Source organism: Lolium rigidum, chromosome 7 (genome assembly GCF_022539505.1).
Source record: "Lolium rigidum isolate FL_2022 chromosome 7, APGP_CSIRO_Lrig_0.1, whole genome shotgun sequence".
NCBI lineage: Eukaryota > Viridiplantae > Streptophyta > Magnoliopsida > Poales > Poaceae > Lolium > Lolium rigidum.
Genome location: NC_061514.1, coordinates 307,714,152 through 307,740,988, shown reverse-complemented (window position 1 = coordinate 307,740,988; position 26,837 = coordinate 307,714,152). Strand labels below are relative to the sequence as shown.

General features: G+C 47.0%; 2 protein-coding genes and 1 pseudogene across 2 annotated transcripts; all 3 read right to left on the bottom strand.

The window, feature by feature from the left end:
• Nucleotides 1-850: 850 nt before the first annotated feature.
• On the bottom strand, nucleotides 851-946 carry LOC124679940 (annotated as a pseudogene).
• Nucleotides 947-8,081: 7,135 nt separating this feature from the next.
• LOC124673135 (proline-rich extensin-like protein EPR1) lies at nucleotides 8,082-9,871 on the bottom strand. The gene is made up of 2 exons (XM_047209265.1): nucleotides 9,721-9,871; nucleotides 8,082-9,619 (listed from the first exon to the last, which is right to left on the bottom strand). The coding sequence occupies exons 1-2, from the start codon at nucleotides 9,869-9,871 to the stop codon at nucleotides 8,082-8,084; spliced, it is 1,689 nt and encodes a 562-aa protein (XP_047065221.1).
• Nucleotides 9,872-14,451: 4,580 nt separating this feature from the next.
• On the bottom strand, nucleotides 14,452-16,310 carry LOC124673134 (proline-rich extensin-like protein EPR1). The gene is made up of 2 exons (XM_047209264.1): nucleotides 16,160-16,310; nucleotides 14,452-16,049 (listed from the first exon to the last, which is right to left on the bottom strand). Exons 1-2 carry the CDS (start codon nucleotides 16,308-16,310, stop codon nucleotides 14,452-14,454), a joined length of 1,749 nt encoding a protein of 582 aa, XP_047065220.1.
• Between the last annotated feature and the right edge of the window lie 10,527 nt (nucleotides 16,311-26,837).

The following is a 26,837-nucleotide window of genomic DNA, read 5'->3' as shown; positions in this document are numbered from 1 at the left end:
AGGCATTATTGTATAGAGCAATTTTATGAGCTGATAAGAGGTTTTTAGAAGCACTAGGAACATGCAAGATGTTATGTAGATGTAAAGAGCTATGAGGGGTATGTAATGTGGAATGACCAATGTGTGAAATTGTCATACCTGTACCACTGGCATTGTGGACTTGATCACGCCCCTTGTAGGTATCCCGAGTGTGCAATTTGTTCAGTTCGCCAGTGATATGATCAGTAGCACCAGTATCTATGTACCAGTTGGTGTCAACACCGTAGGCACCCTTCTCAGCACGGGAGTCATCTTCATCATCGTCGCGGTCCGCGTAACGCCACCAACATTCATTTGCGGGGTGGCCATATTTTGTGCAGATTTGGCATGTGGTGTCAACGAAGCGAGTAGGAGTGCGACCGCGACCGTGACCACCCTTTGGAGCACCACGGTCATTATCACGCCGATAGCGCCCACCATCACGTCCATCTCGGCCGCCATCACAGCCATCACGGCGGTATGCACCACCACCATCACGTCCATCACGACGCTGAGTGTCACGACCACCATCACGGCTATCACGGCGATAGTTGCCCTGGTCACGGTAGTTGCCCTGGTCACGGTAGTAGTCCCTGCCTTGATCACGGTAGGAATCACGCTGGTACTGCCTAGTGTCACGACGCTGAGGTGAATCACGGCGCTCATAGTGTTGCGGGCGAGCGCGAGGAGGTGACTCACGGCGCTCATAGTGCTGCGGGCAAGCGGCTACATTTGCTGATGATTGGAAAGGGCCAGCATTCTGACCCGTCTCTGACAGCATAGACTGACGGTAGTCGTAAGCTTCCAGCTGAGCACACATGTCATTGAGAGTAGTAGAGGGCACGGCGTTGATGGACGCCACCAGCGGATTGTAGTCACCGTCAAGGCCAGCAAGGATGTAGTCCTTGAGTTCATCGTCATCCACCGTCTTCCCAGCAGCTAGCTCGAAAACAAAGCCCTTCATCTTTGCAATGAATTGAGTGGCCGTCATAACAAGTTTCTTAGTGTTACTCAGGGCGCCACGAAGTGTGTTGATCTTGGCCCGAGACTGAGATGAAAACAAGTCTTCAATCACCTTCCAAACAGCATGAGTGGTTTCAAGGCCAGCAACTTGAGCGAGAAGATCATGGTTCATGGACCGAACGAGCCAACCCATCACAGTCTGGTCACGAGCAAGCCAGACGGTGTAGAGAGGATTCACGATGGTCTGTTTCTTGTGGTCTGAGTCCTCAACTTCAACCGTCTTGGCCGGGGCAAGATCAGATCCATCGAGAAGTCCCATTACTTGAGCGCCTCGGAGGGTCGGGAGGACCTGTGTTTTCCAGAACAGGTGATTGTCACGGGAGAGCTTCTCCGTCGGAGGAGAGCCGAGAGCTGCAGCCAAACTTGCCATCGCGTTGGAGGAGGAGGAAGCCATCAGATCGGATTGATTTTGGGAGGGATTTTGATTGTATCGGGTGGAGGGAGAGGAGATCAGATCACGGCGGTGAGGAGCACAGCCGGCTGTCCTTGGTTGTTTCCGGATACCGCGGTGATTACCGGCGGCGAGTTTTGATCTTGCTTCTTTGGGCTTTGATTCGTGGGTCTTGGGTTTGATTGGTTTTGGGATCAGATCATGGCGGCGAGGAGCACAGCCGGCTGACCTTGGTTGTTGTCTGGGCCACGGTGAACACCGACGGCAGGTTTTTGGTTGTGGGAGGATCTAGACGTCGTCGAGGAAGAGGAGCTCTGATACCATGTCGAATTCGCTAGGTTTGTTGGACGGGAACCGATGCCGTGTTCTGGGCTCGGGTTACGTGTTATATACTGTATGGAAAAGCCCCATACGTAGCCAATACATGATGGTACAATACCTGGGTAGAGACTCTCTATACCAGTAATGTACGGTAGATATTACAAGGCTTAACACCTTTATCGAAAAAAGTTGGCTACAGCAACACATGTAGAAAAAAAAATTAGCTAGAGCAACAAGAGTGTGTCCACGAGCCTTTCTCCCTCCGGATTGCCGAGATTCCGCTCATCAAGCAGCCAATAGAAAAGGCAGCCAGAACCAAATAATATGGGAACAGACAAAATCAATAGGAGTTGCGCGACGTGAATCGGCAACCTGGGGTGTGGTTGATGACGATGCTCAAGCACTTCTATAGTGTAGCACACCATACCGCAGAGCACGGCGTAAGAACTGATGTTGACGAAGCCCACTAGATACACCACGAAACGCCTGCTGCACTCCGCGGGCTCAGCCGCCACCGCCACGATGTCCCGCTCCTGCCCGTCGTCGGCCATCGTCGACTTAAGGAGTCGGCTACTTTTGGTAGGGTTTGATCGCTTTGAGATCCGATCGACTACTAGGTGTTGGATGTTTGTTAGGATTGACGGCCGGCTGAAGCCATATATCCCCGGCCCCTTCTTCTCGTCTCATCAAGTGACCAAACATGCAAGCGCATGGCCAGATACTACGGGCCGGGGTTGTTACGGTTAGCTTTTTTTTTTCGAGGGCTGGTATATTTGCGTTCTCTTTCGGCAAAAAAGTACTCCCTCCATCTATAAATAGATACAAAAATTTATTTAAATTTGGATGTATCTATACGCTAAATCGTGGCTAGATACATTTAAATTTAAATAAACTTTTGGCATCTATTTATGGCAAGAGGTAGTAGTATTTCTTTAGCGATGACCCTGCTCTTCTTGCTGTCGCACGTGCCGAATAGGTTCTCAATGGCCTCCAAAATTTGCTTGATGGTGGAGCTGGGCGCCATGATGATGTTGAAGAACTCGAGACAGATTGAGCCGCAAATCCACGACATGACCATGAAGTCGTCCCGTACCTTCTCAATCTGGACGAGGTGTCTGAAGGGGTGGCGCTGTTGTTGTTGTCGAGGACCTGGACGGTGAGGCTGCAAATGCAGACTACATCGAGGAACAGTTCGCACTACTTGGCGTAGTTGGAATCCTGGAGGTCCAAGGTGATTGGTAAGTTGGTTTGAATGGAGGCAACATAGGATGCCGGGTGGTTGAGGATGGGTCGGGGATATACTCTCTCCTTCCCAATTTAAGATGCATATTAGTTTTGGTTAAAATCAAACTTTGTAAACCTCAATCAAATGTACAGAAAATTTTATCAACATCTTCAACATCAACTCAATGTTCTTAGAACCATCATGAAATATATTTTAATATTTTATGCATTTGGTATTATAAAAGTTAATAAATTTGTATATATAGTTAATAAAACTATATGAAGTTTAACTTTGATCAAAAGTAATATGCATCCTAGAATTGAGAAGGATGGTGTACCGAATGGTAGGTCCTAAGCATGAGTATATTCCTGCAGGCTAGGGTGGCCCACATGTTGGTTGTGCCGGCTGGCAGCCTGGCATGCCGGGCGGCCTAGCCTGCTGGAAGGAATACTAAGGCCCATATAACTTTAAGGAAGGCCGAAGACAAGTCCGCCGAAAGCGCAAGTGCTATGCACCCTAGAGTACAAGACACACCATGTTAGCTGGATTAGTTTAGGACTCTTTACAAACGGCTTTCTGCGTAAACCGTAGAACCAACTCTTTATATAAGTCGCCGTTAGGTATACCTGGTCATTCTTCGGGCCGGGCCGGGCTTCGGGCCAGGCATAACAAAGCCTGACGCAAAAACCCCAGGCCCGGCCCGGCCCGGCCCGACCATCGGGCCTAACTTTTAGGCCCAAGTCCGGCCCATCACTGCAAAAGCCCATCGGGCCTCAGGCCTCGAGTCGGGCCTCTTTCGTATTTCATGCATTTCTCAAGCCCAGGCCCGGCCCATCATAGTCACCGGGCCTAAATTTTCAGCCCAGGCCCGGCCCACACGTATGCTCTGGCTGGCCCAAGCCCGGAAATTTCGGGCCGGGTCGGTCGGGCCGGGCTGCCCATGGCCAGGTATACCCTTAGGGTAGGATGGAGCTGGACTATTTTTCGTCCTCGTGCCTCTTCAAGCAACCTTCCTTGTGCTAAGAAAAATGAGCCCTCCTGATGCACATTTAGTGGGCTAAGGTAATCCACCTGGCCTTTTTCAGTATAAAATACAAGGAATTTTTTTTAAGACCTTGATGCACCCTGTGCATCATGGTGAGCACACTAGGCTCCGCCCTGCCTTAGGGTATGCCACATCCTATTTGGAACATGTATACATACCCATCTATAGTGACTTATAACAGGAGTAGGGATCTTCCACCACATAAGACCCAATCGTGTTCCCAACACATTCATCACATGCACCCTCTTTCTCATCTTCGTTTGCCAACACTAATGGATACCGTCGTGAAAACACCACGACAGGAGGGCTCCATGGATAATTTGGCCTTCGATGTAGCTTTAGGGTATCTCCAACGGGGCGACGCATTTTGGACACAATTTATGTCCGTTTGCGTTGGGCACGGACACGAAAAATATCCACATGTCCGCATGCGTCTGCCCCTTCTCCAGCGGTGAGGACGCATTTTTCAGACCGCAAGGGCCTGCCATGCATGATTACGGGGAGAGGGAGGAAAAGATTCCATTTATGTGGCTAGGAATGACCAACACATGGGTCTTCCCTGCATTAAATGAGGAGAGATAAGAGGCCATGCAGGCCAAACGGACGCGTGGACGCGTCCACACAGACGTTGCGGACGTTTTGCGTCTAGCTGCTTGAGCGCATTTTACGCCACCCCGTTGGAGATGCCCTTAGGGGTGAGTTCGGCTTCAGGAGCCTTGAGGTCAACCTCATGAGCTTCGAGTTTCTCGTGGCCGAGCTAGTTTTTAGGAACCTTGAGGCCAGCCTCACTAGCTTGGAGTTATTTCTCCGCGAGCGGCGAAGGCGTCAAGATTGTTGGTGATTGAGGAGGAAGCACTAGGCTAGGATTAAAGATTGGTTTAGGAGGAGATGATCGATCTATCTGGTAACATGTAAGTCGTGAAACTTTGGGGCTGTAGAATCGCAGGCACCGTCAGTCTATTCTCATGTATATTTGTTGAGTACATGGGTTCCAAACTTGCATCATATAAGTTTGGCTTAAACTACGAATTTCATGTGATTGTCAACAAGAACAAAAAGATAGTGATTCTAAATCTATCTAGTTTTTTCCTTTTCTATTTTCTTATTTCCTTCGGTTTTTTTCTATTTTAAAAAAAATTGAACATTTTTTCAAATTAGATTTTTTCTCAAATCCGAATATTTTAAAAATCTGAACATTTTTTCATAATCTGGAGATGAAAATTTTAAAATCTAGTTTTTCGTTAATTGCTCTCCACCGTCAATGGTGTGGTATGGGTTGTAAGCGGGATCTACACATGTAACATATCAATGACGGTAAGACTACCTAGATTTGCTTTGTGATCCGACAACAATAGTAATATCCTTCGTATTCGATCTGTCTTAATCCTTCAACTATAGAATGGCGCCGGGACCTTTTGCTCTACATGGTTTCTTATACTTCTCTATATGTGGAGGAACCAGCCATAGGACATGTACCAGCCATTGCTCAATTCTAGCTCAGGCAAGACCGAAGACGATAGCAGCAGTGACTAGTTCATCACAAGTTTCGTGGCGGCTCCGGCCACGAGACCAAGAATAAGTCCGCTAGGAGCCCATTGGCCTCAGCTTGCTAGGCCGCATGCAGGGGACACGCACCGCTGGTCCAAATAATGTTTGGACCCAGTGCGAGTTAAATAAATATAATTTATGCTAAACTTTTATACTCATATATGAAAATCTTTTATTATTAGAGGAAACATCAAAAATATGATAATGTTCTTATAATTTTAATTTTGCATGTAAAAGGGCATCATATTATAGCATCTTATAAATAAACTTTGAATTTAGTAATAAACAAACACAATGAATTAGTAATATTATCATCCTTTTTGTTCCAATGTGTATTAATTATTAGACTTATCTGGTGCTAAACAAATGTATTTTAAGAAAATTATGTCATTTCCTACTATACAAACATAGAAAAAATTGTCCGCATCGTTTTTTTTGCGGCTGCATTACTGTTTAAATATATTCGATAGTTTGGTAGATATATCCATTTAGATATGTTCTAACAAATATCTTAATAGGTAGATTTCTAGTGTATCATTCCGTTAGATTTTTGTAAGAAACTTTAAGAGTATAAATTTGATTGTATGCTTAATTGTGTACCGCATTTTTATGGTCAGATATCTATTACAAGTTACAACATGTCTAATAATAATCTGACAATTCATACATTATGTATATATTAAATATTGGAAAGCACTAATAACAAACTATTATAAGTGATGAATTATGTAAATTTCTCGTACACGTACACAACTTGACTTGCTAGGATCATCAAGGGCACTGGTACACACAACTTTTTCGGAAACACGAGACACGGGAGAAGTTGATCGGGAAAGTGGGAGAGAGTCTGTGAGATCGGGACGATCATCGACTCACCACGGTGGCATAATTGTAATTTTCCTCATTTCAAACTTTTTTTGGTAATTTTCCTGAAATCACTACGGTATACGCGAGACGGGACGTGAGCGAAGATGTGGGACGAAGTAAACGACCTAGTAGAGATTTAGGTAGGAGAGATTCAATGTGAGGGCAAAACAGTCCAAAAAAAATATGTTGGACAAAACCTTTGACCAGATGAAAAAGAGGAAATTTGTTCTCTTTAAGTAGTAGAGATTTTCGATTTTTTTACAAAAGGCTTTTGGTACTGTACTTATATTACAGTGGTATTCCTTTATTTTTTCGAGGTGTATTATGATACTCTCAGTCAAAGAAACAAAATATGCGTACTAAGCCTGTGCATGGACAAATAGATGGATCTTGTTCAGAATAAAATAGAGCACACATGTAACTGCAATAAGCTAGAGCAACAACAGTGTGTCCACCAGCCTTTAAACCACCTAGCGACGACTACATACACTGATACGAGCCGAAGAATTTTTTCCATTTTTTTTGCGTTATTTCCTTTAAGCTTACAATATACTCCCTCTGTTATGAAATACTCTATATTTTAGGTCTAAACTTTATGCTGGAATACTCTACATTCTAGCTTTGTAATTAACAACAACACGACGAAGCAGTCCTATTTTTTCATTGGGTATTAGTACTGTTAGTATATATAGCTTGGATTGGTTGAAGTATAATAATAATAAATGTAGTACTAGTTTGCCACATTTTTCCTAAAATATATATTAAATCAGAACCGAGCGAGGGAGTATAGTATATACTCCAAAGCATAGGTAGGCCCAAAGGTAGACAAAAGAAGGTCCCGAGATGGAGTAAAGTCATACTGTCTTATTTGGGGTTTAGTAATTTGGACCAAATATGGAAGGTAAGCTAGCTGGAGTGGAATATCCCTTCTGGCCACGGTCGTAGACGGGCCCACCTCTGCTTCAGTTTGTTCCGACCTCAAGCTATGATCGGTACTCGGTAGCATGAATGTATGATCCCTGCCTCCCTGGCAGCTGCCATAGTTTTGACGTGAATGTCATGAGCTGTGCATGACGGTCCATTGCATGCATGCACACTTGCCTGCTAAGTTCGAGTCATTTGTACGGACCACCGTCCACCAATACACAAATTCAAGACTGATTGCCAGAACACATCACGATGATACATGATCCAATCACCACAAATTAATTTGACAAGAGAAGTAAAGACGATTTTAGACAACCATGCACTCGCAAGTCGCAAGGCCATTGCTCTATTATTGGCACATCCTCATTCTCGGCTAGTATTCAACTACTAGTGCATAGGGCAGCTCTCGTTTTGAACTTTTGGCTTGACTCGAATAATTTCATTCATAATCACTTGCTGCACAAAAAAACACACCGATACAACATACCTTAATAAATAAACACACCAACCTCCCACAAATTTGCCACTTGCCGGGGACATACACAACACGCACACACTAATCCCTTACTACCGTCCCTCACAAATTGTTATTCTGAAGTCTCACATAGTAAAAGGAAGCCAATGGCACAACCCACACATGCAAGCTCATCGAACATAAACAACAACAACGTCGATCAGTCACTCGCTGATCTTAGCATGAACAAATCCTATCGATTTCAGTGGTAGATCGGAGTTGAAGACGAAGGGTGTCCTACGCCGTAGGTAGGAGTGGGAGGGACTGGGTGGTAGTCTGGGTGAGGCTGTGGCTTGGGCTCCGGCTTGGGTGGCACAGGCTTCTTGTGGTGGAAGTGCTCCAAGATGTGCTTTTTGATCGGGCCCAACATTGTCGCGGATGGCGTCGCTTGGTATATCGGGGTGGAGGGATGTCCACCTCCGCCGCCGTATTTGGGGGTGGGTGGGACGGGGTGGTAGTCTGGGTGGGGTTGTGGCTTGGGCTCTGGCTTGGGTGGCACGGGCTTCTTGTGGTGGAAGTGCTCAAGGATGTGCTTCTTGATTGGCCCCAACATTGTCGCGGATGGCGTCGCATGGTATATCGGGGTGGAGGGGTGTCCACCTCCGCCACCGTATTTGGGGGTGGGTGGGACGGGGTGGTAGTCTGGGTGGGGTTGTGGCTTGGGCTCTGGCTTGGGTGGCACGGGCTTCTTGTGGTGGAAGTGCTCAAGGATGTGCTTCTTGATCGGGCCCAACATTGTCGCGGATGGCGTCGCATGATATATCGGGGTGGAGGGGTGTCCACCTCCGCCACCGTATTTGGGGGATGGTGGGACGGGGTGGTAGTCTGGGTGGGGTTGTGGCTTGGGCTCTGGCTTGGGTGGCACGGGCTTCTTGTGGTGGAAGTGCTCGAGGATGTGCTTCTTGATCGGCCCCAACATTATCGCGGATGGTGTCGCATGGTAGATCGGGGTGGACGGATGTCCACCTCCACTTCCGTAGGTGGGGGTCGGTGGGACGGGGTGGTAGTCTGGGTGGGGCTGGGGTTTGGGCTCTGGCTTGGGTGGCACGGGCTTCTTGTGGTGGAAGTGATCTAGGATGTGCTTCTTGATCGGGCCCAACACGTGCACTGACGGTGTCGCGTGGTAGATCGGGGCTGAGGGGTGTCCACCTCCGCCACCATAGGTAGGGGTGGGTGGGACTGGGTGATAGTCTGGGTGGGGCTGTGGCTTGGGCTCTGGCTTCGGTGGTACTGGCTTCTTGTGGTGGAAGTGCTCTAGGATGTGCTTCTTGATTGGACCCAACATGGTCTCCGATGGCTCGGCATGATAGATCGGAGTGGCCGGGTGTCCGCCTCCGCCACCATATGTGGGGGTGGGAGGGACGGGGTGGTAGTCTGGGTGAGGTTGGGGCTTGGGCTCCGGCTTTGGTGGCACGGGCTTCTTGTGATGGAAATGCTCCAGAATATGTTTCTTGATGGGCCCGCACATAGTCACCGACGCGCACTCTGGTGATGCGGTGGTAGTCTTGGCCCCAGCGACGACCCCGTAGGTGGTTCCTCCGGAGACGGGGACGACCTTGGACGGCTCCTGCCCGGTACACGGCGTGTTGGAGGCTGCGCTGTGAAGCTGAGCAACGCAGTCGGCGCCATGGAGGTTAGCCGCGAGGGGAACGCTGAATGCACCGGTGCCGTCGAGGCCGCCCACCGCCTTGCTCTCGTAGTCGCCGTGGATGTTCTTGCACTTGATAGCCACTTTAAGACCTGAGGTGCGTCGATGGCAGCAGAGATAACGGTGAGCTCCACACCTAAAAGCGCGAGCGCGTCCCATTGACACGGAGCGAGAGCTTAATTAGCTTATTTACCTTTGAAAGCTTCCTCGGCCTTCATGTTCTTCCTGGTGCAGTCGGCGCACTTGGCGAGGCCGACCACGACGGACGCCGCCTCTGCATTGGCGACGGAGATCGCTAGCATAAGGGCGCAAACGCCGAGCAGAAATGCTCCCGGAGCTGCCATGCCTGAACCTCAGAATAAAACTACTTGCTCTCAGAGCAGCTCGATGGATGGATGAATGGAACATGGCGATGCATGGTTTATAAAGGCGCAAGAGCGCATCGATCTGCACCAGCTCGTTCGATGATTTGGCAGCGCAAAGGGGTGGTCGGTGCAGTGATGCGTGACAACGAGAGACGGGGCTAATTCGCGTTTGGCGCGCCGAAATTTCAGATGGCGAATCAGTTATTATTGTGTCCACTGCGGCATCTGCATGGATCGTTGATTTGATCCACGTCATTAATCGGTCGCTGGACATGGACATATATGCATGTCAGGATAAGCCGGTATACCTTGGTGCTCCGAGTAGGGAGGAGATGCGACACGCCTCCGCGCACTGGTGCCTACACTAGTTCGCTCCTGATTTTTATTTTTGTTCCTGCGTGTGCGGTGCGCCTACCAAGCATTTATGTAACAACCAGCAGCGTGTATAATGCTATAACGCTTTCATAGAGCCTTGCTTTTGCTAGTGGAAAGCTGAATTAAATCTCAAAACATCTACAAATACTACTCCTTGCTAAAAATATAGTGTATATAACTTTTTTAGAATCAAACGATGTAAGCTTTGACCAAACTCATAGAAAATACATCAACATCTAAAATATCAAACTAACACCATTAGATTTATCATGATGTATAATTTCATAAGGTGTACATTTGGTCATGTAATTAGATATGAATATTTTTATCAATAAATTTAATCAAACTTTACATCATTTAACTTTTCAAAATCTTATATGCACTACATTATGACGAGGAGGGAGTACACTCATTGCCATAGGCCATAAGTCTACTTTTTGGCCTCCCTGCCTCAGTGGAGATGACCCCGTCTAAAATAAATGATCTCCAAACATCGTTCAATCACGATATCTCCTTCCCGATGTCAATAGTGGCATTGGAAGATTACAAATGTCTAGGTATGGATATTCAGATCTTGATTCAATAAATCGATTTTGGATATTTTATCATCGTTTCCGCGAGAAGGATTATCGTTGCGATTTTTGTCTCGTCTGCTACGTCCTAGACAATGGTGATTTGTATTCTAGGCTGCCCAGCGACATCGAACAGGATGTTCGGTTGTGTTTTCCAGTCATACTGGTGTTGGTGCTCTTGCCAATGTTTATTGACTACTTTAATGGTTGTGCGCATGTGTTTGGCCTTGACATTGCAGCTTAAATTAAAATTATGGGAGAACCTTCGTTGCTACTTACATGTTTATGGCTTGATATCTATCTTTGGCAGCCTTCGAAAAAGTAAGATTATGTCATCAAAAAAAGAGTTTGAAGACTTCTAATATTTATTTGTTTTTTAGACTTTATTATTTGTAATCATTGGAGATGACTCTTGTATCTCTATCATGTACTATTTGTTACTATAATTATATGTGGTATTGACGTCAAAAAAGATCTCACAACCCGCATCGCCTTTTTATCGTGATCCTATGTCGAGCAAAGGCAAAGAGCACCTTCGTGTAAGACTAACTCATAGGCCTTGCTCATTCCACGTTCCCCATGGATCGCGACCATACCGCCCCACCCAGGGGTTGGTGGGAAGGGGGTCTAGTTATATATAATATTTTAATATTATATTGCATTTTTTTCTTGATCAGTTTATCTAAAGGTTTTCATTACGGTTTGTAGTGATTCACATCTATATCTATAATATCTATAAAGTTGATCCCCACTATCTTCATTTAATGTTTTCAAGCTCTTTCCACAATAAGTCACATCATCTATATTATTTGTAGCCATCAGATCATCATCTAACCATCATCCAAACTCCTCCAAGTCATGTGTCTAAGCCATTCAATTTCTTCCTAGCTCAGCCCACATCGATACATGTATGCAAGAACTCAATAGTCACAACGGTTACTCATCCCTTCATGTCCACTTCATTAAGGGATCGATTGCCCTTCCACTACCAGTTTACCGCCATGCCAATCAATCCTGCACTAATAAAGATGGCGTCTCCACATACCAATACGGGGCACTCTACTACATACTATCCTACTGCAACACAGATGGGATCATTCCATTCCACACTAATGCCTCTTGTGTCCTCCCTCTCTCAGATTCTCACACGTTTTTGTAAGCAAACGAGGGGTGAGCAAATTGAGTGCCTGACATTTTAATGGTGGAAGCTTACGTTCAGGTCGGAGGAGCGGGCGGCATTTTCGGTGGTCGAGAACAATGCTTTGAAGCAAGGTGCACCAGGAGGGATGGCTAGCAGCCAAGGCATCCCAGGCGTTGATAGTGTTTCTGCTTTCCGGCTGTGCAATCCTTCCGACTGCAGGGGCGCGTGAAGAGAATGTAACAGAGCGTTTCTCGGCTGCAGGGGTAAACCGCTTTGTCCAGGCGGTAGCTGATACGAGAGAGGAGCACCCAAACGATCACCTTGACGTCGAGTGGTTGAGGGGAGAAAAGCATGCCCAGTTTAGGTCGTGCAGGGGAGCTCTTGAGCATGTTGTTGGACGAGCCGGCGTGGAAGGCGGAAGCACTCTCTCCAGCACCACTCGAGTGAGCGTTCGTCCTCACACACGGATAGCGGAAGCCGTGAAAGTGCGGATTAAGGAAATCTCCGCAACCGCAGCAGGGGTGAGGCGGTCGCGAAAGGACAAACGATGCACCATCGCCACTGAGCGTGTTCGTTATCGTCACCTCCGGGGCTTCTCTCGGTCACACATGATATTGGTCATGTAAGAGTATTTCCATGTCTACTCTACACACAAGTCAATAGAAATTATGCGGTAGGTTGAATCTATTGATTAATTGTTGCGTGTGTTCATCTTTTGCAGGTAAATTATTGATTTGCGACGTGGTACTTACATAAAGAACATGTGCATGCAGCTCTTTTTGTTTGTTCGTTACAGGCCATTCCGTGCTTCGATATAATGTTTCCTCTCATCATATTTTTGACTTTCATTAGTTACTTTTACTTCTATATAATATGGTGTTATCAAGTTAAGAAAATCAGGGATCAATATCAATATAGCTACCATAAGTTTTTATCATGAAAGTTCATTTTGTTTGGTTATTACTAAATTCAAAGTTTATTTATAAGATGCTATAATATGATGCCCTTTTACATGCAAAATTAAAATTATAAAAACATTATCATATTTTTGATGTTTCCTCTAATAATAAAAGATTTTCTGTCGTCGGGTAAGTCATAATATATTTCCACTTCTATGATTCACATAAAAATTTCATGAATTCACAAAGCTATCTTCAATGAAATATATCTTTATGTTTCACAGCAACACGCGGGGAATTACCTAGTTATCAGAAAAACCTATGTCATACAGTATATACTTCCGATTTTCTCCACCAGAATTTTATAAAGGGGTGATTCAACACATTTATTGTTCTCTAAAATCTCTGAAGTTTTTCTCATATGAGCAACTATGCATGAGACAATAACCATCGTGTGTTATATTCCCTCTGTCCCAAAATATAAGGCGTCTAAGGATTAGTTAAAAGTCAATGTTTTTTTAAGTTTGACCAGATCCATACACAAAAATATGAATATTTGCAATACTGAATCAGCATCAATAGATTCACCATAAAGTATATTTTTTTAATATATCCATGCAATAGTGTAGATGTAAATAGTTATTCGTAAATATTTGGTCAAAGTTAGTAATGTTTGACTTTTGACAACCTTAGACGCCTTACATTTTGGGATGGAGGGAGTACCATTTATTTTTTATTTTTCCACTAAGTTTGAAGGAGTTCAAAAATCGAACAAAATAATATTTTTACCTCTTGGTTTTTGGGGGATGATTCTCAAGGTGAAACAAGAATCTTGTACCATACATATGATTCTGAAGATTACAGAACAAATTGTCAAGATGATACACAGAAGTGGTGTTGTAGAAGGGGGTCTTGGAATGTAACTAGGACCATCATCATTCGTTATTTAATTAGGTGTCCAACTTCGTACGGACATGATCGCACGCAAAAGTGCTTCTCTGCATCTGTATGGACAACATGTCTCAGACCGAAGCGTCCCGATGTAAGAACTGCCATAAAGACATAGATTTGATGGATATATATACCCCTAATCATTTGATCAGTGAATCACACTTTAATACAATCTCATTTGCATTCAACAATTCTGGCCTGCGGGAACTTTTTCTTTATTGTTGAATATAAAATGTCGATATTACTTGATTATTAGGCAATTCTCATCTACTCAATTGAAACATTAGTAGATTTGAAAATTGTTTCGTAACAGAACCAGCTCCTAAAGGACATGTGTATAAAAACGTGTATAACTTAGACCCAATTAAATAAATTCATTCATATTTCCAAAAAAAAACACACCGATATTACAAGCCTTGGCAAAGAAACACACATTACCCGTACAATTGCTTGAAACCCATCTATCCTTCATAACTGTTATTTTGAACTCTGGGTTCTGGGGATACTTAAGAAAAGGGGGCAGAGAACTGTAGAAATACCAAAACCCACCGTGCATCCAACAGATCATAAATAGCAACGGCGTCGATCACTCACTGATCTGAACATGAAACCATATAGATTTCAGTGCTGGGAAGGAGGGTGGTAGATCGGGGTCGAGGGGTGTCCACCTCCGCTGCCATAGGTCGGGGTGGGAGGAACGGGGTGATAGTCGGGGTGGGGTTGCGGCTTGGGCTCTGGCTTGGGCGGCACGGGCTTTTTGTGGTGGAAGTGTTCTAGGATGTGCTTCTTGATCGGTCCTAACATGGTCTTTGATTCTGCGTGGTAGATCGGAGTGGAAGGGTGTCCACCTCCTCCTCCGTAGGTGGGGGTGGGAGGCACGGGGTGGTAGTCCGGATGAGGCTGTGGCTTGGGCTCTGGCTTTGGTGGCACGGGCTTCTTGTGGTGGAAGTGGTCAAGGATGTGCTTTTTGATTGGGCCCAACATGGTCTTTGATTCTGCGTGGTAGATCGGAGTGGAGGGATGTCCACCTCCTCCTCCGTAGGTGGGGGTGGGAGGGACGGGGTGGTAGTCCGGATGAGGCTGTGGCTTGGGCTCTGGCTTTGGTGGCACGGGCTTCTTGTGGTGGAAGTGATCAAGGATGTGCTTTTTGATTGGGCCCAACATGGTCTTTGATTCTGCGTGGTAGATCGGAGTGGAGGGATGTCCACCTCCTCCTCCGTAGGTGGGGGTGGGAGGGACGGGGTGGTAGTCCGGATGAGGCTGTGGCTTGGGCTCCGGCTTTGGCGGCACAGGCTTCTTGTGGTGGAAGTGGTCAAGGATGTGCTTCTTGATCGGTCCTAGCATGGTGTTTGACGGCTCTGCGTGGTAGATCGGAGCGGAGGGGTGTCCACCTCCTCCGCCGTAGGTTGGGGTGGGAGGGACGGGGTGGTAGTCCGGGTGAGGTTGTGGCTTGGGCTCTGGCTTTGGCGGCACAGGCTTCTTGTGGTGGAAGTGGTCAAGGATGTGCTTCTTGATCGGCCCCAACATGGTCTGCGATGGCTCCGCATGGTAGATCGGAGCCGAAGGGTGTCCACCTCCTCCGCCGTAGGTGGGGGTGGGAGGAACGGGGTGGTAGTCGGGGTGGGGCTGGGGCTGGGGCTTGGGCTCCGGCTTTGGCGGCACGGGCTTCTTGTGGTGGAAGTGATCAATGATGTGCTTCTTGATCGGACCCAACATGGTCTTAGACTCCGCGTGGTAGATCGGAGCGGAGGGGTGTCCACCTCCACCGCCATAAGTGGGAGTGGGAGGGACAGGGTGATAGTCTGGGTGGGGCTGTGGCTTGGGCTCTGGCTTGGGCGGTATGGGGTGATAGTCTGGATGGGGCTGCGGCTTGGGCTCTGGCTTGGGCGGCACGGGCTTCTTGTGGTGGAAGTGCTCCAGGAAATGCTTCTTGATTGGCCCGCACAAAGTCACGGACGCACACTCTGGCGACGCTGTGGTAGTCTTGACGCCGGCGACGACACCGTAGGTGGTGCCCTCGGAGACAGGGACGACCTTGGACGGCTCCTGGCCAGGGCACGGAGCGTTGGAGGCAGCATTGTGGAGCTGCGCGAGGCAGTCGGCGCCGTGGAGGTCGGCGGCGAGAGGCACGCTGAAGGCGCCGGAACCGTCTAGGCCGCCCACCGCCTTGCTCTCGTACTCGCCGTGGATGTTCTTGCACTTGATCGCCACCTGGAGGCCTGTGGTGGATTCATGGCAGGAGAGACAATAGTGAGCACAATATGTAATGCCGGTGTAGATGTGCATTTTAATTACACGTACGTTACGATCTGAAAACGAGGTAGCTTACCCTTGAAAGCTTCCTCGGCCTTCATGTTCTTCCTAGTGCAGTCGGCGCACTTGGCCAGACCAACGACGACGGACCCCGCCTCGGCATTGGCGACGGCGATCGCCAGCAGGAGGGCGCAAAAGCCGAGCACAAGTGCTCTCGGAGCTGCCATGCCTGAAGAACCTCTTCTCCACTTGCCTGTGTGGACTAGTGAAGTAGGAGCTGGATGGATGGATGAATGGAACAGGCAGGAGACGCATCGTTTAAATAGGCATAATCCGCAATGATCGACACAGCTCGATCGACCTGGCTATGCATGCAAGAGGCAGGGTTGGCCGGCGCACTGAAGCGTGACAACGAGAGGCGTTTGGCGCGCCGAATTTTCGGATGCAAACTTAATACCGTGCGCCTGCCCACTGCACCGCGTGCATTCGAATGGATCGGTACAAGTTGCCACTCCGGCGACGTACGTCGATAATATTGCGCGGTTGGTGCTGATCGACCCGGTGGCCGCGTACGCGCGTCTGTATGTATGTAGGTACCACATACACACCGTGTCTCGCGCGAGGCACATGCATATGCTAGCACTCACAAGTACCCTTTGCTGGGTACTAATGGGTGCTGGTAGTGTGTGGCGTTGGATCGACATGCTGAATGGTTGTAAAGTGCTCGTCCTCTTCTGGGAGTAGTAGTGAAGTGAACTTGCGGTAGTACAACAAACAGTACTCCACTTTGTTTTCATTAACGCAAGGGCTCAGTACTTCCACTCTGCAGCGACCATCTCTCTCTCTTCCTCCAGCCTTCCACATAATAGGACGTGCAGTTTGTGGAGTCCAGAAAAAGTAGTTGAGAATATGCAATAAATACTTGAGAATATTCTAGAAGATTCTGTAAATATTGATAGGGAGGGAGCTCTCTGGAAAAAAAGTGAATGATTCTAAATATAATAACACACACACACAAAAAAAAACCGAAACATTTTGTCATGTCATGCTATTCAACCATCCAATTTTTGGAAGGGTGTGAATGGCAAGTGGGAAATGGTAGTTATGTAAAGTTTTGGGAGGACATTCGATTTAACAATTCTCCTTTATAGCTACACAATACTGGGAGATCTATTTTGTCTCTAATCAAGAAACACGCACCATTGCTGATCTCTGGGATGGAAATGAGATTAGAGGTAATTTTGGGAGAACTTTTACTAGTAAAATGGTGATCCAATGGCAAGAGATCTTGGAAATAGGTAGACCATTTCTTTCTCTCAAGACGAGGATCAGCTTATCTGGCAATATAATTCAAAAGGAATTTAGTCTTCTACTTCACTTTATGTTCTTATTAACTTCAGATGGATTAAGCCTGTCTATTTACCTTCTGTTTGGACTTAAAAAATTCCTCCTAGGGTACAAATCTTTCTCTGGCTTTTCTCTCAAAATAACATTATGGCTAGAGATAATCTTATGGCTAGGTGTATGGCTAAACCCATGGAATGTGAGATGTGTAAAGAGTTTGAATATGTTAGACATCTTATGTTCGAATGCATAGTTTCCAGAGTCTTTTGAAAGGATGTGGTTGAAGTTTTTGATATTCTTGTTTGAATTTCGAATTAGTTGCTTCCAAATGGCTCTATAACAAGAGATTTATGCATTTTAGCGTAGTTACTTCTACTGTCTTGTGGGGTATGTGGATTAATAAAAACAATCTTGTCTTTAACAAGCTTACTTGGATTAACATAAAACAGGTGTGGCGTCTGGTGCTCTCTTTCCTTCGAGATTGGAAGAGGCCTTTCAAAGAACTGGAAGGAGGCAGAGTCGATTAGTTCATGGACCGGTTGCTTATTAACCTAAAAAAACCTCTGTGCTTCTAGTGGGGTGACCTTGTAGGGGTTCACAGCAGAAAACAAAAATATAGTATGACTCATCGCAAACTCTATTAGGCCCAAGATCTATCCATAAACGGAGATGATATCAGTGACGTACCCTCGTAAACCGGTAACGGTTAGTATTCCACTAGAACGTGGTTGGTGTAGACCTACTATCATCGCCGACCTCAAGGTCATCTAGAAGTCCTCTCCCACGATGTCGAGTGCCGCGGGTGTAGCACCTCGTAGTTTCACACATGTACAGTGCTCAACGACTCTCCCGGCTCCGATCCAGTGAAGTTACAGAAGTAGATCTTCTGGATCCGGATCCCAGCAGTGCTCCCGTGTACTGGGTGGAGTCTGTGTCCCTCTTTGTGCAGTTCTTCGGGGAACCGCACGGAGAAAAAAAACTAGATATAGATATTTCTCTATTTAATTTTGTATATAATTTGCCCCATATGGGTCTCTTTATATAGGGGGAAAAGGGGGATACTTCATGAGGGGCCAAGGTGGGACAAAAAAGGAGGAGGTGGGGGGAGGGGGCTGCAGCCGGTCGGCCGGCCCTTGGCCAGGCCACGCGCCATGAGCTCCCTACCCCATACCCCCGACCGGCATGGGTGGGCCGGCCCACTTGGCATGGCCGGCCACCCCTCCCTTTGAAAGTGCATGGAGCCCCCATGTGTGGTTTTGGTAATTAATGACAATCCCTATGGACTAATGTTTGCATTGAGTTATATTTGTAGGAGTTGTCCATAGGCAATGCTTGAACCATATGTTGGCTTCAAGGTTGTAATAAGAAGAAATTGATGAAGGATATCAAGTGTCAAGTATGTCTTGAAGATGAAGAAGAAGTGAGCCCTCAAGTTATCTCAAGACATCAACATGATGAAGAATGAAGAAATGAAGTGCAAGTTCAAGATGAGCCATCTTGAAGAGATCCTTTGCTTGAGTTTTGTCATCCATATGGTGATCATGGATACGTGGAGTTGCGCCGAAGAATAAGCTCTCCCATGGTGGTTTATGGGGGAGCAATCTACAAGACTTCGTCATGCAAGCACAAGCTAGAAAGGAGTTCCATCTTGTTGCGGTCAAGATCATCATCATCGAGCTCAAGTGGAATGCGCAAGGCTAAGGTTTGCTCTTGATAGGGTTTCTTTCTCACCGGTCTCATGGTGTAGTTGGAGACCGGTTTATAGTTTAGTTGCCGTACTATCAAGAGGGCTCTCGAGTGAGTAACTCGATCGTATCGTTCGGAGAGAGCTCAAACCTTTGCATCCTTGCATCATCTTTCTTGGTTGTTATTTGGATATTATCCATGTGATGTTTTAGAGCTTGTGCCTACTCTCATGACAAGCTCTAGTTCATCGAAAACGGATTTTGCATAGATCGCTTGTCGCGTTTTCGAGTTTGGTGATTTTCTCGGTTTCTCATGTTGAGGTATTGCACCTCTAAAAATCATAGAAAATCACCCCCCACTGATTTCCATATTTCCACTTTTTGTTGGGTAGCTCTTGTCGTCCTCTTTCCAACAAAATTGGTTTCATCTCGTTCTGATTCTTCAATCTCAAGATATTTGGATTTCATATTTGGGTTTAAATGAAAGAAGAGTAAAAGAAAGGAAAATGGGGAGGAGGGGCAGCCGCCGGAGGCACGGGCGGTACCACCGGCCTCACCATGGCCGGAGCCTCCGGGCTAGGTACCGCCCGTGGTACCGGGGAGCCATTTGTGGCTCAGTACATGTGCCAGGGAGGTTGGAGCCCCGGCGGTACCTTGGCCGGTACCCCGGCCGGAGGCTCCGGCCTCCCCTCCCGGCCCGCGCGCCCCAGGCCTCTCCTGGCCTGCGCTGCTCGACCATGGCCGGTAGTACCGGCCCTACCTGGCCGGTACCTCCGGCCTCCCCCTCCCCCGCGCGAGCAAGTCTCCAACGGGCAGAAAATTTGGGGCATCCTTTTTAAGCCCCCTCTCTCACCTTTTGCATTGCTTCTTCTTCCTCCCTCTCAAGCCTCTCACCTCCATTGTTGATTGACTTTTTGTGAGCTTGAGATCTCTCTCCCCTTCCCATGATTCTTGCATCTATTTGAGAGAAAGATTGAGGGGATCTAGATCCACACTTTGACCAAACCAAATCATCTCTTTGTGAGTGAATCTTTGGGATCTAGATCTTGGGGAACTTTGTGTTCTTCTTTTGTTCTTCCTCTCTTATTCCCCCAATAGCTTTTGTAGCTTTGTTGGAATTTTGAGAGAGAAGGACTTGAGCATCTTTGTGGTGTTCTTGCCATTGCATTTGGTGCATCGGTTTGAGTTCTCCACGGTGATTCGTGGTGGTGAAAGCAAGAAGGTTGTTACTCTTGGGTTCTTGGAACCCTAGACGGATTCTAGACCTTTGTGGTGATTTGTTGGGAGCCTCTGATTAAGTTGTGGATGTGTGCCCCAACCTTTGTGTAAGGCCCGGTTTCGCGCTCGAAGGAAATCCCTTAGTGGAACCGTGACCTAGGCCTTTGTGGCGAGGGTCACCGGAGATTTAGGTGAGGCGCCTTCGTGGAGTTCGGTGTGTGGTGTGAGTACCGCATCTTGGGGTGAGGCCTTTGTGGCGTTGGTGTGCATCGAGCAACCACACCTCAAGATGAGCCTCTTGTGGCGTTCGGGAGCACTAAGCAACCGCACCTCTCCACCGGAGATTAGCACTCGCAAGAGTGTGAACTCCGGGATAAATCATCGTCTCCCGTGTGCCTCGGTTATCTCTATACCCGAGCTCTTTACTTATGCACTTTACCTTGTGATAGCCATCGTGCTTGAAGTTATATATATCTTGCTATCACATAATTGCTTGTATTGCTTAGCATAAGTTGTTGATGCACATAGGTGAACCATTGCTTAGAATAAGTTGTTGGTGCACATAGGTGAACAATAGTATATAGGCTTTGGGCTTGACAAAGTAAACGCTAGTTTTATTCCGCATTTGTTAAGCCCATCTCGTAAAAGTTTTAAATCGCCTATTCACCCCCCCCCCTCTAGGCGACATCCGTGTCCTTTCACCCTTCCCTCCCCATGGGCCTCTTTCCATATGGGGCCCAATAAAGATAGGGAGGCCCTTTTTAATTAAATTAATATATTTTAATATATTAATTCATTTAATTAACACATTAAACATATCCTTTAATTTCCCTTTTGTCCGAGACACCTTTCGAAAAATTCCGGACAACCTTTAGACATCTTTGGAACCCTGTTCTAGATATATATCTTAATTCCGATGAATCCAAAACTGTCTCGAGTTTGGTTGAACTCTTAAGTGTGTTACCCTACGACAGACATGATCCGGGACAATTTATCCGGTCAATTGATCACTATGGGGTCTGGATAATCATGGTGACCTCTATGCATTCCACGAAGATATAATCGCCGTTTGAACCATTGCATTGAGTCTTATTCCTTTTGTTCACTCGATACCGTCACTCATCTGAGACACGATCGTTGGCACCAAAATACCTAGTTCGGTCTCATTACTGACAAGACTATATCAACTCGTTGGCATGTGATTCCATCCTTACGACCTAGTCATACGCTGCGCAACTTTCATGGATGTAATCTCATTGAGTGGGCCCTTTGCATCTTTTCGTCACATGGACGAACAAATCCCGCTCTCGATCCATACGCATCAACCATCCCATTGAATACCTAACTAGACCTTTATGATCACCCTGTTACGGTGTGACGGTTGATGCAGCCAAGACAGCCTTCGGTGATAGTGGTTAGCTACGATCCCACAGTTTAATGATTAAGTCACTACGCACTTTACAAACATTGGAACATTGAACTTAATATGACTTTATCGTGTTACAATACTTATGTTATGGGTATGTCTATCATATCACTCATCCCATTAATATGATCTCATTGCCAATGACATGTATGTCCATGATCGGGAAAACCTCGATCAACTATTGACCTCAATGAACTAGTTATGCACAAGTGTGCTTACTAGGGACGACTCTTTGTTTGTTTACATTATCACACGTGTATTAATGTTTACTCTTAATACAGTTCTAGCATGGCACGAAAATAATTATGATCATTTGACATATAATAAATACTCATGATCATCTGTAGACTGCACCATCACAACATACATGTCGGATGAGTAGCCAGCCACATCAGACACACTTGAATCCTTACCACCGACCACAACGGGAGAATCGGCTTCATCATTCTCAACTGGTTCTGAGGAAATGGCGAGAGCAAGGCTTCCACCCAAAGCTTCCAACAACTCCTAAAGGGTTGAGACTTGATCAGCCCAAACCTGCAGAGCGGTGACCAAGTCACGAAGAGGTTGGAACACCTCCTCCAATCGAGCGGCGAACATAGCCTGCACCTTAGCGGTTACCGCATCTGCTTGGGTTGCGTGGAGAGTGACATGGGTATACCATATCGGGTCCTAACTCCTAAGTATTGTTATCACTGGTACAAAGCCCAGGAGGGAATAGAAGAAAGCCCGCGAACAAATCAAAAGAATCCGAAGACATCACGTTAGGAAAGCAAAGCCTATATCGGGTGAACTGACCTATACTGTAATTCGACCTCGAGGTGGACTCTGAGACCTAGCCCGCTATATAAGGGTAGGGAGGAGCCACCGAGAGGAGGGAGATTCAACCATGTGAGACACCTTGTAACCCTAGTTTCACATCATACAATCTCGGCGATTTGCCCTTGATAATAATATTTGTCGGCTGCCTAGTTGGGCTAACCGGTGTGTTGATTCGCTAGTATCCTCCTTCCTAGAAATCCAAGTCCATGATCATGGGCATTGATGAGGTTAACTATTTCTCATTGGTGTCGTCTTTGAGAAGCTTGGACGGTGGAAGAACGAACTCAACGACCTCTTCTTCAAACAGAAACTCGACTAGATCGGGGGACCAGGTGTGTTTCGAATCGACAATTTTTTGGCCGCACCCACCCACCCTTCTCCTAGCTTCTGGCGACTTTAGCCGAGGGAGGGACCCAACGATCGGGAACTAAGATTTCAACATCAGAACACAAGGAAGTTTTCGCCGGTCGGAACCGATCCGTTCGGAATCAACGGCGGAAGCATCGACATCATCTGCTTCATCATCATCATCCATTGGATCCATGGGCGGCTCAGACGAGATGGCAAGGAGAAACATCTGATTAACGGCAAGGTTTGGAGATCTCGTTGAGTTACTCAACGGGGTATCCTTCAAATCGGCATCGACAACCAGCAGCAACACGTCGGATCGGGTGTCTCAGCACCCGAGGACCGAAAGCATCGACAACGCGGGCAACGACACTGGAGACAGCGCAGACTCCGGAATCAGGAAAGCTTCTACATATCCAAGTTTTTGCGCTAATAAAAATTACTTAGCACGCTATCAGGTGTGCATGGTGGAATTAAATCAGGTCGACGGAGAGTTGGGGGATCTATCCGAAGAGGAAGAATAAGATGAACACAGAAACCCGAAGTTTTATCCCGGTCGTCTCAATTTAGAAAGGCGACGTCGCACGCCATGTGACTAGCGACCACCACCCAAGCACGCTAACGGAACCAACACTGATAGCGGGGCCAACATCGGCAACGGAGCCAGTGGAGGTGCAACCGAGACTTCAAATGCAGATCCGGCGCACAGGCGTGGGAAACCTCTGATAGATCTCTCAAGCGAAGCATAGGACAAGGAAAAATTTGCAACCACACGTGGAGGTTTCTTGTATGAAGATGCAACTCGAGAAGAACTACTGGCATACAGATACTTGCTTTACAAGGAGAAATGGGAACTAAGGAGATTGTGATTAGAACTCATTGCAAGGAAGGAAAGAGCCGATGCGTCCAATCATCGGCGCGGAGATCTAAGCTCGATAGGAAACGGAAGTGTGGGAGGAGAAGCCGCAAGACCCGCAGGAGCCGCATGAATAGAAGCAGGAAATCGCAACCGACGAACTTCATCCCGGTTGAATAGGATACCAGAAGACGAACGACGACGGCTGACTAGAGAACTCTACGCATCGTTTATCACCTACGACTCACAAGGAAACCTACACCCGACAACGCTGCAAGCAGCGATCGTGGCAGCTCAAACTTTCTTGATGACAACAAAACCATCAGATGGTCCGCGAGAACAGGTGCATAGAACCTTGATCGCATATCTAAATGTTCTTGGGCATCACTTAGAAAATATCCCTCACCATCACGAAAGTCCTAGGCGGGAAGGACCGTCAGGTCGAAGTAACATTCCAGGAAATAAGGTAGCAACACCAAATAACCCTACCCGACAGGAAGTGGCAACGCCAAACGCTCATTCGCACCAAGTAACACCAACGTGACGTCCACAACAGTTCGCGACAAGATATAGCACCCTAACGTTCGAGATCCCTGCGACAGCCTCGAGCAACCGCCAGAAACCATGGCGATGCCAGGAACGATATTACACAAAGTCGAGTCGACAGGGCTCGCTCCGAGAGGAGAAGTCGATGAAGATATGAGGAAGATGAGTACGACGATGATTCAGAAGACGAAGACAATGATGAGCTTAGTGGGGCCGTATGTGTTACTCGTCGTATTCTTAAGATCGACACTCCAAAGAGATTCAAGCTTCCTACGGATTCACGAACCCGAAGCATGGCTAGATGACTACGTGCAAACCATCAAAGTGCATGGAGGCACTAAGGAAACCGCAATGCAAAGTTTATAGCTTTTCCTGAGCGGACCCGCAAGATCTTGGCTTCGGAAGTTGCCAGAAGGATCCATAGAGATTTGGGATGACATGCGTGATCAGTTCATTCGAAACTTCAGGTCCACTTTCAAGCGTCCAACTTCAATCGAAGAGTTGCGGAAATGCGTGCAGAAAACATGAGAATCAATGCGCTCTTACCTTGGAGCACGATCAAGAACTCAGCCAAAAATATCTCCGATGAGCGGGCAATCGACGCGTTTAACAACGGGTTGCGCCGCATGGACTTTATTGAAGAGTTGGGAAGAGCGCAACCAAGGACAGTTGTCGTCGTGGTGAACAAACATATGCCATGGGTAGGCTTAAGTTGGGGCCGATGTGCCCTGGAGGATCTGGAGGAGAGAAGATGGAAGAACACAAACGAGACACAAGGTTTACCCAGGTTCAGGGCCCTCGTGAGGAGGTGAAACCCCTACTCCTGCTTGTCTGAGTTGTATATACGATCGAGGTGGAAACCTCACAACAAAGGTGCTCCTTGAGCTGGTAGCTAGAGGTAGAAGATGAGCTCGTAGAGCTAATGAGGGAGAAGGAGATCGCCCCCTTGCAAGGGAGTCCCGCCTCCCCTTATATAGCGTGGGGAGGCAGATTACATGGGTGGAAACCCTAGCTTGGGCTAAAGCCCTCTTTTGTGGATCTAAGTCTATGCTTGGTCTTGTCATCAGTACATCTTGACGTGACCTAACCTTCTTCCATGCCGCTGACCAATGTGCACCATGTCAGCGGTATGGCGCGATGTTCTTGGAGCGTTGTGATGTGCGAATAGTGATGATGCCCTCCTGCGTGATTGTAGCGATGTGACCCGTGCGTGGACTTCTGGGGGCGGGCATATGACCGTTGGTCTATGCTGGCACCCCTATGTCGGCACCCACAAACTGTACCGGTATCTTGTCCTTCGACCTACACATCAAAGTCACGCAGATGTTTCTTATACCGGGTTAGTTCATGTCGGCATACTACTTATGCCAGCATAAGTATTCCAGCTTACTTTAAGACGGTTGACCTTTAATCCGGTCAACACGTAATTCATCATCGTGCTGTATTCCGGCATACCTTGATAATCCGGCATACTTTCCTTAATCTTCCTAGCTAAGCCCAAACTTGACCTACCGGGGATCATCCCCCGACATTAGTCCCCGAAGCTGGTGTGGTCCAGCGGTCCTAGCTGATGAGCCGCAACACGTTCCCTGCCAAATTCATATCAATGTATCGGGTTAATCTTCACAGTTTCAATTGAAGCTGGCAATCTCTTGCCAATTCATCGGGCAAACTCTTTGTAAAAACTAACTTGTTCGGCATATTTTCATGCTGATGCCACAATATAGAGTGTAACACCCATCTTGAATTTTAACCCGCACACCTGCACCACTTAACTTCAACTTGCTAAGGAATTTCTCGTAACTCATATTTGTTAGAGACATGTGTCATTGTTCCTTACGTGCCTGTCGCCCGACCGGTCGTGTCACCGCAGGCATTTGATGACTAATTCCTTCGCTAACCATGCACAATTAATTCAGGTGCTTGTAATCCGTGTGGCCCTTGGTGTGGCTTACATGGCTCCACTGAATGCATTGCTACCGCGACAAACGCGGGGTTAGTGGGATCGTGGGGGCGAAAGCTCACACCCCATGATCTCACCTGGGTTATAAATACCCCCGGCCCCTCAGGCCTTTTCACTTTTTACCGTCTCTTCTTCTTCCTCCTCTCGATCGCGCTACAGCCTTATTGGGTGCTCAGTGCGCCCTGCGCAAGGATTGAGTTAAGTTAAAGGAAAAGAAACAGCTGGAAGATGAAATCACAAGAATAAGCAAAGATACGTACTAAGGAGAGAAGTATTGAGAACTTCGAGTCTCTTGCGGATGTCCTCGTCATAGGCCTCACATGAAGATCTCTCATCCTCCAGACGCTGCTCTGCAGTCGCGAGGGATGCATTGGCCTCCTCGAGTGCTCCCTCGGCAACCTTAAGCTTGTCAGCTATGATGTTCACCCGAGAGTGCTCAAACTCATAATCGTAGCGAAGCTGCTTGTTCTCAGTCTCTAGCCCAATGAAACGTGTGGCCACGTCTAGCATCTCTCGGGTGAATGGCTAAACGAACAACAAAGAACA